This window comes from Ceratina calcarata, unplaced genomic scaffold, assembly GCF_001652005.2.
Source record: "Ceratina calcarata isolate Rehan_Ccalc_2016 unplaced genomic scaffold, ASM165200v1 scaffold328.2, whole genome shotgun sequence".
In the NCBI taxonomy this organism is placed as follows: Eukaryota; Metazoa; Arthropoda; class Insecta; order Hymenoptera; family Apidae; genus Ceratina; species Ceratina calcarata.
In genome coordinates, this window is record NW_017155517.1 from 436,791 (window position 1) to 450,956 (window position 14,166).

A 14,166-nucleotide genomic window follows, 5' to 3' on the forward strand; every position below is an offset into this window, starting at 1 on the left:
TTCCGGTTTTAGAAGAAAAAGTGAAACTAAAACCCTCATTTTTCGTATCAGCCATTTGTCACAGTGTTAAAATAAACCGATTTAGGACTTTGCATAAAGGTCTTTTTTATTCTAAATCCTGAATTTAGAGGTTTACCTAAGAATTTAGATTTTAATATCATTTAGTTTGACTATGAAAAATCGAGAATTAAAACATTCAATTAAATCGTATTGTACAATTTCATCTGTAACTCTTTTCTTTTCACAAAATCATCATTCTACAAGATATGTATAGTGAACTGATGTTAAGATTTTTAGCTTAGCGTATTAACCAGAGACGACGAGCGAAAGATTCCAGTCTAGACGGAACTACATATACATACATATGTATGTATTAGAAACTTGCGCTTCCTGAAGTGCTTCAAGTCATCGAGCGTACTAAACCCACTTCTGTATATTTATATTTTACTAAGCATGCTTCCGTCTCAAGATGATTCTTCTCCACGAAGGAAAAGATCTATTTGCGATACAACTTTCTGGTTGCTCGACTACCGAATTTTTATTTATTTTAAGAATAGACGATGACGATCTTCAATGTTCTTAAATAAATAAATAAATAAATAAATAATATTCCGAAACGCAACAGGGAGATTACATTTAGATCTACAATTGAGTTACATAATTAATGCGCTATAAGTAAAGATACGCTATGTATAACTAAAGATGGGACGGGTTAATAACCAAGTCAAAGTCACAGTGTAATTTTCTAAACGATAACATTACTGATCTTCCGGCACGTTTATCGAAAATAGATTAGACGCGAGAGAACGTTATCAGGCGCCCTCGGTGAAAGAAGTGTTCGATATACATATAATTGGGAATAATCGCAATTTCCATTACAGACAAACAAACGCGCACACTCACATACGCGCATCGTTCGCCTTTTTCCTCATCTTCTTCTTATTCTACTGGCTTGTTGTCGCCGACAAATGCCCACATCCTCTCGTGCAGAAAGTTAATGCGTTAAACTTCGGTTCGCAAATCCATGCTCGGCACGAACTGACCGGACCGTTCGACTTATGAACGTAGGCGTTACTTGAGGCACGTGCCTCGTACTTACGTATTCTCGTCCATCTTTCGAATACGGTTTCGTCTCACAGACGATTCCACTTACTTCAATGCCAAAACGATACAGCGTGCTCTCGTTTATTACGATGAATCCTCTCGATTCGAGCGTATGATGATGATTATTAAAAACGTGATAGTGTTAGAAATGAAATGAAATTTCAAACACTAATGCTAAATGAGCTGTATTGTATAAAATACTGTTCGTAATGTTAAACGTTCTACAAATTGCTAAATTATAATGTTACAAACTTGTTTAGCTACGCTAAAGACTAGAAACGAATACACATAGGAGATATCGCAACGTAATCTCACGCGTGTCGTTCTTGCGTATGTTTCAGTGCACAAAAGGCTGCGGAGCATGGCAACGAGCACTCGACACGAGCTGCCAGGCAGTCTGCGTTAGTACATTAAAACAGTATATTATAATTACCCTATATACTCCTAATTGCATTAAACAGTAACGTGTTCTCCTTTTAATTGATTCACTGAACACGATGCCCATTGCATCCTAACGTTGGATCGCATTTTTTTTAGAATGGAACACAAGAATTGCTGCTGCCCAAGGAACTGTACTGTGTTCTAGGTTGTCACGACGCGCTGAATCGTTACTTCCAGCAATTGAAAGGTAAGATATGCGCTGTACTTAAAAAGGCGAACGTTCGCTCATGTTCTGTACGCTTGTGGCCATTAGCATATCTCTGAAGCTTTGGTTCACCGTTCGATGACCGTAATCAGCTCGACTAGAAGTTTGCGAATTCTTTCGCGTAACGATCGACCGCGTCTACTCTAAGATGCTCCTCGTCGTAATGATCAAAATTGCTGGTATCCTCCGGCGACGCGCACTTTGGTATAAAGCTCGGTTGTATCTTTTGATGATAAATCTGATTCCAATCGGTCGTTTGGAACCACTTGTGCCCTTTGATGTCCATAATGCCGTTCTTCAAGTTCCCGTACCGCCTAGTAAGGTCCACTTGCAGTATGTTCTTCAATATATCTCTCAGCTCCTCGCCGAAATGATGGGCGAATTTGTATTTACCAGCGACGATCTTCTCGTAAATCCTCATCGGGTCCCGCGAGTAGAACGGCGGATACCCGGCGTTCATCTCATAAATTAAAACGCCGAAGCTCCACCAATCGACGGCTTTTCCGTAGCCCTTCGATAGGATCACCTCCGGCGCTAGGTACTCCGGCGTACCGCACAAGGTCCACGTTCTCCCGTCGATCATTTTACAGAACCCAAAGTCCGTCACTCGGATGTAGCCTGTGTGCTGGATCAGAATGTTCTCCGGCTTCAGATCTCTGTAAACGAGGTTGCAGTGATGTAGGTACTCCAAGGCGAGGGCCACCTGGGCGGCGTAGAACAGCGCCAGGCCCTCGTCGAACTTTCCCATCCGCCGGAGATGCGTGAACATCTCGCCGCCGTTGATGTACGGTAACACCATATACACGTACGAATTGTCCTTGAAACAAAACTCCATGTAGACGACGAAAGGGAATCGCACGCACTGCAGTATCCTTTTCTCGTTGTACGTATGCTCCACTTGCTTCATTTTCACGACTTTCGACTTCTCGAGTACCTTCATTGCGTAGGGGATGGACGTCGGTTTGTACCTGACAAGTATCACTCGTCCGAACGCACCGGTCCCTATTGTCCGAAATCGTTCGAAATCCTTCGCAGTGACGTTGTCGATCTTATTAACCTTCCATCGTTCGAGGAACGTTGACCTCAACTCGTCGAGTATCTTCCTGTACTCGGCGAAGGCTCTTTGACGTTCAACGTCCATTCTGTGCCTGCCTACTCGATGATGCCGATGCTGTAGAGAAAATTCTTTGTTATTTAACGAAAATCATTATATGGGATCGTCTTACCATGAAAAATGCGGTTAATGCCAACTGAAGTTCGCGAGCGGAAAAAATGTCACGCGATCGACTTTTGTCGAATTCATTATCAAATTCCCTTAATGATATTTGTTCATGTCGATCATTAGCGGAAATAGGTGTACCGCCAGCGCCAGCGTTGGTCGCGGACTCGTTGACTGCGACTTCGCTTCGCCTCGAGTGGAAAGGAATAGATACCGAAAGACGCGGAGGAGACATATCGTACTTAGTGCAATGGAGGTACGAGGAACTGGCCGAGACCTGGCAATACTGTAGGAATCAATCTTGGGGTGCGGATGACCAGATCTTGGTTGAAAATTTACAACCTTACACGAAGTACAGAGTAAGTTTATTTCAACCTCGAACAGTCCCGTCTAAAACAATTCATTGTTCCCTATAGGATGCCAGTAATTATTTTATAAAAGAATTTTATGTTATGTAAATAAAAGAAGGATTTCTCTATACACAGTTATCCGAATAAAAACTCTGTTACGTGCTTGTTAAATGTACAACTTCTTTTGCAACGTTAAAATTGTTTTAGGTGGGAAACCACTTCGAATCGTTATCATTTTTCTAACGTAAACTTGAAATGACTCGATTGCAGTTTCGTGTAGCGTTGCTCTTAAAATCGCCTCAGCACAATTCGGAGCCGATCGTCTCCGCTCCGAGCGTCGTGATACGAACATTGGCGGCCGGTTTACCAACCTCAGCACCGGTAATTGTAAGAGCAGTCGCGGTAGACAGTTGCCGTGTCTCTGTGTCTTGGGAACCGGGACCATTCCCGAACGGGCCACTTTTGTCTTATGTCCTGCGTCTGCAAGGGACTGATCACTCCCAGCTTAAGGTATACGCCACGCCAGAACTTCCGATTTAATGACAACGATATCCCTCGACGTTTGATTAATCTTTCTCTTTCTAGTTATTGCACTTACTTTATGTACATACATTTTGCACTTTCCTGAAACGCATTATTTTTATGCAAACACACTCTAGTGTTCTTGTTGTACATGCTATATAAACATTTTTCAATTTCTTTTAATTATATTGTTACATTGCCGCAGCCGATTTGCCTACTCTTATTCTTTCTCACTGTTGTAGCGAACAGCACTGCGAAGTAGTAACTGGTTCTACAAGATTCTCCACCCTTTCCCAGAAATAATGTTGATTGATTAGGTAAAACAACGGGATGATGCACGTTTCGTTTAAATGCACGCTTTCTCTCGCTATAATTCTTCGAAAAGTTCGTTTCACATCTGCATACTAATACTTCGCTGCTTAAAAAGCAGTATTTGTTGCTTCAAATAATTTATGCTAATTAAACAGTTTAATTTTGATCCCATTAACGTGAGCTTGTTAACTTGTGAGAACCAGAATAAATGTACATGACACACGTTTCTGGCATGGCGTTTCTTGCCCTACTTGCGTATCTCTTCTTTCTTAACTAGGGAGGAATCGAAAGGGTAAATACTTTAACAGTAAGTTTAACTCGTTTTATAATCACTCAGGATATCCCAGCATCGGAGAACACGGATCACTACATGTTCCAAAACCTCGAGCCGAACAAGAATTATTCGATAAGCGTGACAATGAGGAACGGAGTAGGCGAGGGTCCCCTTGCCGTAACTTACGTGATGACGACTCCGGAACCAGCTGGTACATCTCATTACCATTATTATTAAATTACAGAATTTTATGCAAAAAGAAGCATTTATAATCATGATGAAAAACGAAATTTGAATAGTTATATATTTTCAAAATAATAATATGCGTTTTAGTTTTAATCTTTTGCATACCCTTAGACATTATGTGCACTTTCTGTAAATACATAAAATCAACAGAATAATTATAATACATGTTAATAAATTCGAAACAATTGTTAATCGAAAAAAATTTATATTTTAGTGAAAGATACGCAGCAGCCAATTCTGATTCTCGGCGGTCAACATGTGGTCATGAAGCAAGACGCGGATATGTTGGACGACCCGAGTGTGGTATACGAAAATACAAGCGTGATTCGCGGTGTCGCGATTCACGTGGCTTCCGCCCAGTTGTTCATCTCCGATTCGTTGGGATACGTGTACAGAACATCCATAACGAAACGTACAAAGCCTACAGTGATTCTTAGCCCCAGTCAGGCAAACTTTAAACCGCTTAGTTTGTCGGTCGATTGGCTGAACCTACATCTGTACATTCTGGGCGAAGTGAAGCACGCGACTACCGTCTGGCAGATAGCTAGATGCAATCTCGACGGCAGAGGGTTGACGGTGGCCGTCGCCGGTTTCCTAACGCGACCCACGCACATCGAAGTCGATCCATATAATGGTTACTTATTTTGGGTCACCAGAGGTGGTTTGTACCGATTGGATTTAGCTGACATAAGCAATGGGGTAAAACACGAGGTTCGTTTCATACAATACGTTCTTATTATTTTACAATAATATACATTATTTTAAAATGACTTTTAATTCAGGTTCAGCCGTACCTAATCTTAGAAGACGCTCACTTGGGAGCATTCACGGTGGATCACACGAATTTTCGCTTGCTGGTACCCCATCACATTCAAAACACCGTGATATCAGTTTCTTTGGATGGTCGCGAAGTCATAGACATGCGCGCGAACACGCAACAGCCGAAATTCAAAAACGTGATATCCTTAGCCATGGCGAATGGTTTATTTTACTGGACGAACGGAGAGGAAGTATTGATAGAAGGGTATCACTCAGGCCAGAACAGATACTTTCACAATGCGTACCCTGATAGGTAAAAATATTCGTTATTATTCGAACAACGTGGACACCGATACAGATTTTCAATGAATGCATCCTCTTCAGGTCGAACGGTTCATTTGTCAGTGTCAACGTGCTGATGGACGCGAGCCAGCCGGTCCCCGTACCAGTGAATCCTCCTACTGGTGTGCAAGCCGTTCTCGGGGTTGAAAGGGCCAAAGTTTCTTGGCAGGCGCCGCATTTGTTGGGCGGACAGGGCAAAGGCGCCTGGCAGAATTGGTCTTACGAATTGGAGATTAAAGATGAGTCCACCGGCGAGACGATTCATCAGAAAGATATCGCTGGCTCGTCTCACACTGTGCACAATCTAAGGGAGAAATCGGAGTACTCGATCAAAGCAGCGGCTTACACCAGCGCTGGCAGAGGGCCCTGGTCCACCGAGTTCAGAGGTCGAACATTGAGGTAGATTATTGCTCCATTATTGCATTTAAAAAGGGGTGGTGTAGAGTTTCTTAAAAAATTATTTAAAAAATGTGCAGGGATGGATCACACGCATCTATCTTGTGGTCCGCCAACGAAGGTCTTCTAAGAAGCGACGTGACCGGGGAGAATATCGATACGTTGATATATAAAGCCAGCTTAAAGGAAGTAGAGTCTGATTATCATATTGTCGATGTCAGCTGGTATAAGGACGTTCTCTACATTGTGGGAAACAATTCTGCGTTGTATCGGTACAATATCACGAACCACCAAAAGTTTGAAATGAATATTCATTCCGTTGGCAGCGTGGCCGTCGACTGGATATCAAAAAAATTGTATTGGGCTAATCCAAAACAGCAAATTGTAAATAAAGAGATTATATTATTATCTTGAAGAGTTTTTAATTATTGCTACTGACGATTTTTTCCATTTCTTTCATGTTTAGATAACGAGAGCAAATTTAAATGGATCTCATCAAGAACCGATATCGATTTTGGCTATTGTTAAGGAATTAATGATCGACTCTTTGGAAGCGTATCTTTATTGGTCCACGGGACACGCTGTCGAGGTGGCTCGTTTGAACGGTCAGGATAGGAGATACTATCACTCGGATGAAATTTTTAACGGAAAACAAGTGATGGGATTGACTTTGGACACGGAAAACAGATATATTTATTGGATCGTTCGAAGTTACGAAAGCGGCTCCATCGTATATCGTGCTCCAACGTCCGAGAAAATTCCAATGAACCAAAAAATCATACCTCAAAAGGTTTCTATCGATACGAATAAAAAAAATAATCTTCCTTTTATTATACACGGTGGTATACATTATTTTATCTTTTTAGGTTTCAGCTTTACAACATCCGAACATGCAAGGTCCCCTCTGCTATTTTTCGGAGCACTTGCTGTGGCTTCAGGATGATCGGAACGCGGTGATAGGTGATCTGTCTGGCCAAAACACGGCCGTAATAAATGGTATTACTTTGTCTGGGCTTCACATGGTGGCTGTCATGGATCCGGCGCTCCATCAATACCCGAATAATCTTACGTCGGATACTGTGGTAGTGTTACCAAACGCAGTGAACTACAACAGCATCAGGGTGAAAGGGACCTGGAGGAACTTCAACATATCCTGGGACCCCGTAGATAATATAAATTACGGAACTGTCTTCTACGAAGTGAAGTTCGCGGATTACATCAACACCAACTCGAATCCGGAGATAACTACGGAAACGTCGATGCCTTACAATAATTCGGAACAGATTTTGCCTTACTCCGTTTTGGAGGTGACTGTCAAAGCGTTCACATATTGGGAGACGGCTCATCATACTAGAAAAATACTAAGATCGCCGCAGAGCGTTCCGAGCCAGCCAACGAATCCCAGGGCGTTCATAGAGTTCCATAAGGAACCTCTCAGCGAGAATATGGATATATTCGCGATATTTAGGTAAACGTGCAAGGGAATTTACTACAGATGAAAGTTAATCTATTTACCCATTTCCACCATATATTGCCGACCAATTTGATTGTAATATAAATTAACACAATGTTTTGTATAATAATTGTAATGCTCAGTACGATATTTAATACAATGTTTCATATAAAGGATAATGGTACTTCATATTAATTTGTAATCGTTGATATTATTCCAGGTGGGACCAACCCGAGTTCACAAATGGTCTGATCACCGGATACACGGTTCAATGCTGGTTCAAACACAACAACGTAGAGATGCAGATCTGCGATCAATCGCTTATTCCGTCCACGCTGTTGGAGCATACCGTTCAAGATCTCCTGCCAAATACGACTTACTACTTTCAAGTTCGTGCACACACGGAAATCGGGGCCGGGCCGTACACCGACGTGATCAATGTTTCAACGATATACGAAAATCCGGTACCGCAATTGTTGGTGGCCACAATGGACGCGGTTAAAATATCCGATTTGGACCAGAAAGTGAACTATACGATTACTCGGCACATTGCGATCGAAGTGGCGCATCTGGCCGCGGAAAATAGAATTTATTGGATCAATGAGATGCAGGAATTGGTGACGTCGGATTTGAACGGTGCGAACGCCACGAAAATATTAAAATTGAACAACAGCGCGCTTAGCATAACTGTCGACTGGGTCGCGAGGCATTTATACTGGTCTGAGTCGATTTATCGGGAGAACAGTGGTCGTATAATGAAGTTAGATCTGACCATGTGGCAGGCCGGAATTCTGAAGTATGAAACCATCGTAACAACTAGTAGACGCATCGTGAATTTGGATATATTGCCGTCCACAGGGTATGTGTAATTAATTAATTTATATTTTAAAAATATCTAGTTGAAATCTATCGATAAAATCATCTAATTGACTTTGTTATAGATCTTTATACTGGATAGAGCTAACTAAGAAAGATGCCGGTGTTATAATGCAATCGGATTTAGACGGAAAATCTATTCAACCATTTTTTAATCCCATAAATGATTGCTGCTGCCCGTACAGACCGTCCGTGATTCCTGTTATGACAATCGACAGCACCAACTATCAAAAACCTGTGATGTATTGGATCTCTATGGAAGGCCACTTGAATATCGCTGACATTGATGGCTGCATGTGCAGCTTGATACTGAATACGGGTTTCAATAAAGGATTGCCACCAACCTCGTTGACAGTCGACAAGATGAACATCTATTGGTCGAACATGGCGGAAGAACAGATTTACTTCATTAATAAAAAGGATCCTGACGATGGTGAGATCAAACACTTTTATTTACCATCAGCGAGAAGCATCAAGGCCCTTGGCAAGTCCTTGCAAACTTATCCGATCGCAAACTGTCTGATACCTCATCAAGTGTCCTACAATGTCGAAGAAATTAAAAAAACAGCGAACAGTATTACTGTCAGTCTTCCTCAACCTGTTCCTCAATTCAATTGCGAAGCATACAGCTTGCCCACGACACTGTACACCATATACGTATCGCAGTGTTTAGAGAACGATCCTAATATGTGCGAGGACAGCGATAGGACAAAGTTTCAAACTTACAAAAAGGAGTACGAGATAAAGGATTTGAAACCGTTCACGAAATACAGATTGAAATTGGCGTTGAGTAATTATTACGCCGACTTAGAGTCGATGAGCTTAGAATTTGGCTCTGGTGTTGTGTTGAGAACCGAAGCTGGTGCCCCTACGGCTCCGGAGAACGTAACTGTAAACGCGTTGACGCCAACTTTGGCTATCGTTTACTGGATGCCACCGAAAATATTGAACGCAGCGTCAGTACGGTACGAAGTACATTGGAGATTGGTTCCTCTGATAAATGGAGCACGGCAGAAGGGAGAACAGTTTATAAAGGGTACCGATCGCACGGCGGATGGGAGATTTTTCACCATGTTGGATCCATGGTTACCTAATCAGGAATACTTGGTGTTCGTTCGCGCTTATCCTGATCACGTGAACGACGTTTACAGCGAGAGTTTGGGTCAAGTGGTGAAGATGTATCCGGAACCGAATAATCTGACATTAACCGGCGTTACCGTGAACAGTATGAATGTATCCTGGATACCAACGATCAATTTGACAGCCGGTTACACGTTAGAATATAAGGACGTCGCCGTGGAGGATTGGCAAGTGGCGAATGATTTTATAGTAGATAAAGAGAAGGTGACGTACTTCATTAAGAAATTACAACCGCGAACTTTGTACAAATTTCGCTTGCTCCTGAGATACCCGAATTATAAGAAGGATTTCGTGTGGCCGCCGGATGGAAGATTCACGTTTCAAACGCTTGGTACTTAATCTCACATACACGGCTAAATTAATCCATTTATTTTCTAGATTATATATACAATTTTAATTAATTTGATCTTGTAGGCGATGTTCCCAGTGCTCCAGGAATGCCTACTGTAACTAAATTGCGCAATTCAGTTTATCAACTGAACTGGGAGCCCGCGCAAGCTCACGGCTCGCAGATCACGTTGTACCGTGTTGAAGGAGTGAAGATTAACGAAATTAACGAGCAGATAGACATTACCGAGAACGCGAGCTGGAAGTTGTACTACAACGGTACGGACAACTATTGGATAATCACTGGAGACATGGACGACAAGTACCGGTTTCGCGTTCAAGCGCGAAACGCATACGGATTTGGCGCTTGGAGCAGATCCAGTCCTGTCATTGATCTAACAGAAGCTACCGGCGGAATATTAGCCGCGCAGCAACATCTCGGCTTGGTACTCGGACTTATCGTTCCCGTTATCACAATCGTGCTCATCTGCTTCTGTTACTTCCTTTGCCGTAAGTGTATAGTGATTAAAAATGAAACGTTATCAGCTCTGATGAATTAAGTCATATAATTTAGAAGAAAATGGTACAACTTCTCGTTTATCTTTGTGAGTCGGTAACGTTGAAAAGAATTAGTGTTTAAACGATTATGTTTACGGAGGTGACAGAAGTATAAAACGGAAGTTTTGTTATTCAGCAGTGTACCGGCAACGCAAAGAGGACAAAAAAACGGTGTTACCTCCGTTGATGAGCGACGTCGAGTTAGCTACTCTTCGAGAAATACCGCGCGGCAATTTTGTTCAATCGAACGCCTTATATGCGTCTACATTACACAACGACCCCGATGATTCCACGCTTCCTAAAATTAGAAGGGAACAAATAACGTTGGCGAAGTTCTTAGGCAGCGGCGCCTTCGGAGAGGTAAGTGACACAAATTAAAGTCTTGTACAAATTTAAATTACACTGCAGGTTTCTATGCAAAATAAAATTTTCATGATATGAACTTAACAAATGTAATTTAGATTAGAGAAAATTGTCATCATTCAAGTATTGCGATATGTAAATTTCTTTATATTCTCTGCTCACTCTATTTTTCTATAAATAAATAAATTCAAAATTTAGTCATAATAAACGTGAAAATCTTTCAGGTATTTCAAGGGAACGCGAAAGACTTGGAGAGGCCAGGAATCACACCGGTTGCGATCAAAACGCTACGGAAGGGAGCTTCGGCTCAGGAAAAAACAGAATTTCTTCAAGAAGCTAGACTCATGAGCCATTTTCGACATAAACACGTGCTCAGACTCCTGGGTGTTTGCTTGGACACCGATCCACCGTTGTTGGTGCTGGAACTGATGGAGGCCGGAGATTTATTGAGTTATTTGAGAGCGAGTCGATCATTGCAACCTACAGATCCGCACGCTTTGCGTCTACAAGATTTACTCGCTATGTGCGAGGACGTAGCACGAGGATGTCGTTACTTGGAGGAGTTACATTTTGTACATAGAGATCTCGCATGTAGGAACTGTTTGGTATCTGCCAGAGATCGCGAGAACCGTGTCGTTAAGATCGGCGACTTTGGATTAGCCAGAGATATATACAAAAACGATTATTATCGAAAAGTAAGTAGAATTCCAGTTTAACGATTGGGATGAAATCGTATCATAAAATGTGACTCAATTTTATTCTTACTGTAGGAAGGAGAAGGATTGCTTCCCGTACGATGGATGGCACCTGAATCCTTGGTGGATGGCGTATTTACCTCGCAGAGCGACGTTTGGGCGTTCGGTGTACTAATATGGGAAATCACGTCTTTGGGACAGCAACCGTATCCCGCTAGAACGAATATCGAAGTATTGCATCATGTGCGGGCGGGTGGACGGTTACCGAAACCTTTGAACTGTCCACCCGGTTTGCATCAACTGATGCTGCGTTGCTGGAGTGCTGCTGATGCCAGACCGAGTTTCAAAGTTTGTTTGGAAAGCATAGTCAGTCTCCGGGGCACGATAGAAGACACAACGTTAAGTCCTATTCATGCTGGGCATTATTTGGCCAGAAGGGGTATGTTCGAATTGTATATCGATCTCTGCATTACATAAGTCTTTGGCATGAAACGAAAGTCTACATTTTTTCGTATACATTCACTATCAATTGAGCAATTATATCTTGACTAACGAAGTGAACGTATGACTAAAACTCATTCTGTTACTTATATGTATTAATTAATTATAACGTAATTATACGTACACACAATCGAGTTTCTAATTCAACTTCTAAACTATTATGCTATAACTGCTTTATCATCTAAATAGAATTATCATGATCATAAGAAATATCTGTTTTCTTACATAATTTGTTCTTACATATCGGAAGACAAACAAATGTCCGTTTCGAACGCGATAATCCAGTTCAATCCGAGAAAATGCACCGTCATGAAATTGTTCAATATATTAATTTAACAATTTGCCTTACATTATTTACCATTGCATGGCTCATGCTTGCAGGCGTGTCTAACATGGCTTACTTTGCTGACGAGAATCAAAATCATAATAATTCAGGTAGGTTTTCTACGTAAGGATCATCTATGCTGCTTTCTCTGTATTTCTTTTTCCACATTCTAAATCATATAATAATAGAGTTAAACTAAAATTTGAATGTATGCGATAGATGAAAGTAAAGTGGATCATTTTTAATAAAAATATCTCTAAAACGTTTTAACTGAATTTACTGAGAGTTCTTCACGGAGCAACGAAGAAAAAAATGAATTGAATACTAATTCAGTGATCCGTTTTACTACGAAATTTTACATTTATCCTATTTTCGTAAGCAGTATTTTGATTTTCACAGGAAATTCATGGAAATCTAGTAGCTCGGAAGGCAGTCGAGATATGCAACCGTTCCTTCAAAATTCTCATAGCGCTGTTACATCGCAATCGAGCGAAATACCGAAATATTTAGAATTATTAGCGGATAATGAGGATATCATTCCGAGGGAAAATTCGACAAACGGGTACGAAGTGCCACGGTCAGTTCACATCTCCGATCAGAATCTGGTGAACATAAATAAAGCCAATGGAAACGTAGATGCGAAGAACAATGCGCATCCCGACACGGTACAAGAACAGAAGGACACTCCCGGTGACGTTAAAGAAGACAAAAAATGTGAGAAAAGATCTTCAACGTCCAGTTTGAATTTGCCAGAACGTAAAAGAGCATCGATCACGAGTGTAACTGAAAAATTCAACACGTTAGATAGTTCTAAGTTGACTAATCCCGCGATTAAAACGATTCTGAAGAGAGACTCTTTCACGTCGTTAACTGATCAACGAAGAAACAAAAGGAACGCGGCTGAACGGCGAGGATCAGAAGTAAGTTTAGAAGGAAGAAGTTCTAGTTCGTTCAGCTCAAACGTTAGTTTAGCTCCATCGACTCGACCTAGTTCGTCCTTAATTAGCTCTCATAACGTTTTGCCGTTGAAGAACGGCGTTATTGGGAGGACCGGGGAACCGACCGACAATAATGTTACGAAAAACACGTTGCCGAAGATTCAAAGGACACACTCGAACCTGCAGAACGGTAAAGCTAACATACCTTTGGTGATAAACAGTGCGTTGTTGAATTTATTACGGCAAACTCCGGTCGTTGACGATAGTAACAATATAGTTACGTACACGAATGTTAATACCGATGCTGTAAGAGTAAATGGGTCGTGAAGTTTTTGTTAACGACGAGAAGGATTATTAAGTGGTTAATGAGACTGTATCGTGAATGAGAATGAGTGCGAAGTTCCATAGCTTTAAACTGCCATATTAATATATGTACATATTTAGGTTTGTAATATCTGAAATTTATGCGAAACGAGCTGTGGCAGAAATGTTTCTTTTTCAATTTTAATTTAGTCATAGCTAATAATTGGATTTGTTGTTTAAGATCTGAGAGATGAAAATATCTATAGAGTATTATACGGTGGTTACGCCGCGATAGTTTTATATCTGTTACCGCCAATAATGTATTTATTTAATGACACGGAAGTATGATTCAGTTTTCACCGTTCATTGTACAAATTTCATACTGAGTGATAGTATATGAAGTATACCGTACAATAAGAGATTGATATCCACATTATGTAAGGAGTCCTTAAATTTTATGTGTACATTTAGCTAAGAAAATAATTATTGTATAAATTTTTTATGTTTTACACATCTA

At 41.1% G+C, this 14,166-nt stretch overlaps 2 protein-coding genes across 6 annotated transcripts in view; one reads left to right on the plus strand and one right to left on the minus strand.

The window, feature by feature from the left end:
- The window catches only part of sev (receptor protein-tyrosine kinase sevenless), a 27,546-nt gene extending 13,461 nt beyond the window's left edge, over window positions 1-14,085 (plus strand). Inside the window, exons 3-21 of one of the 5 annotated variants that reach the window (XM_018024275.2) lie at window positions 1,446-1,505; window positions 1,642-1,732; window positions 3,096-3,328; window positions 3,590-3,829; window positions 4,491-4,638; window positions 4,888-5,384; window positions 5,456-5,745; window positions 5,817-6,173; window positions 6,251-6,554; window positions 6,637-6,960; window positions 7,037-7,638; window positions 7,844-8,482; window positions 8,565-9,970; window positions 10,054-10,476; window positions 10,661-10,884; window positions 11,112-11,582; window positions 11,658-12,021; window positions 12,465-12,518; window positions 12,808-14,085. In XM_018024275.2, the coding sequence (XP_017879764.1) occupies window positions 1,446-1,505; window positions 1,642-1,732; window positions 3,096-3,328; window positions 3,590-3,829; window positions 4,491-4,638; window positions 4,888-5,384; window positions 5,456-5,745; window positions 5,817-6,173; window positions 6,251-6,554; window positions 6,637-6,960; window positions 7,037-7,638; window positions 7,844-8,482; window positions 8,565-9,970; window positions 10,054-10,476; window positions 10,661-10,884; window positions 11,112-11,582; window positions 11,658-12,021; window positions 12,465-12,518; window positions 12,808-13,673 (7,593 nt within the window). In that variant the 3' untranslated portion in view covers window positions 13,674-14,085. The other 4 variants (XM_018024277.2, XM_026813321.1, XM_018024278.2 and 1 more) reach the window with 4 other exon arrangements.
- Window positions 1,739-3,088, minus strand: LOC108624761 (cAMP-dependent protein kinase catalytic subunit beta). Its single transcript, XM_018024279.2, has one exon. The coding sequence runs from the start codon at window positions 2,889-2,891 to the stop codon at window positions 1,848-1,850; it is 1,044 nt and encodes a 347-aa protein (XP_017879768.1). The 5' UTR covers window positions 2,892-3,088; the 3' UTR covers window positions 1,739-1,847.
- Window positions 14,086-14,166: the final 81 nt, after the last annotated feature.

Excerpts from the sequence above, each read along its gene's own strand:
- LOC108624761 (XM_018024279.2), bottom strand. The coding sequence starts at position 2,891 with ATGGACGTTGAACGTCAAAGAGCCTTCGCCGAGTACAGGAAGATACTC.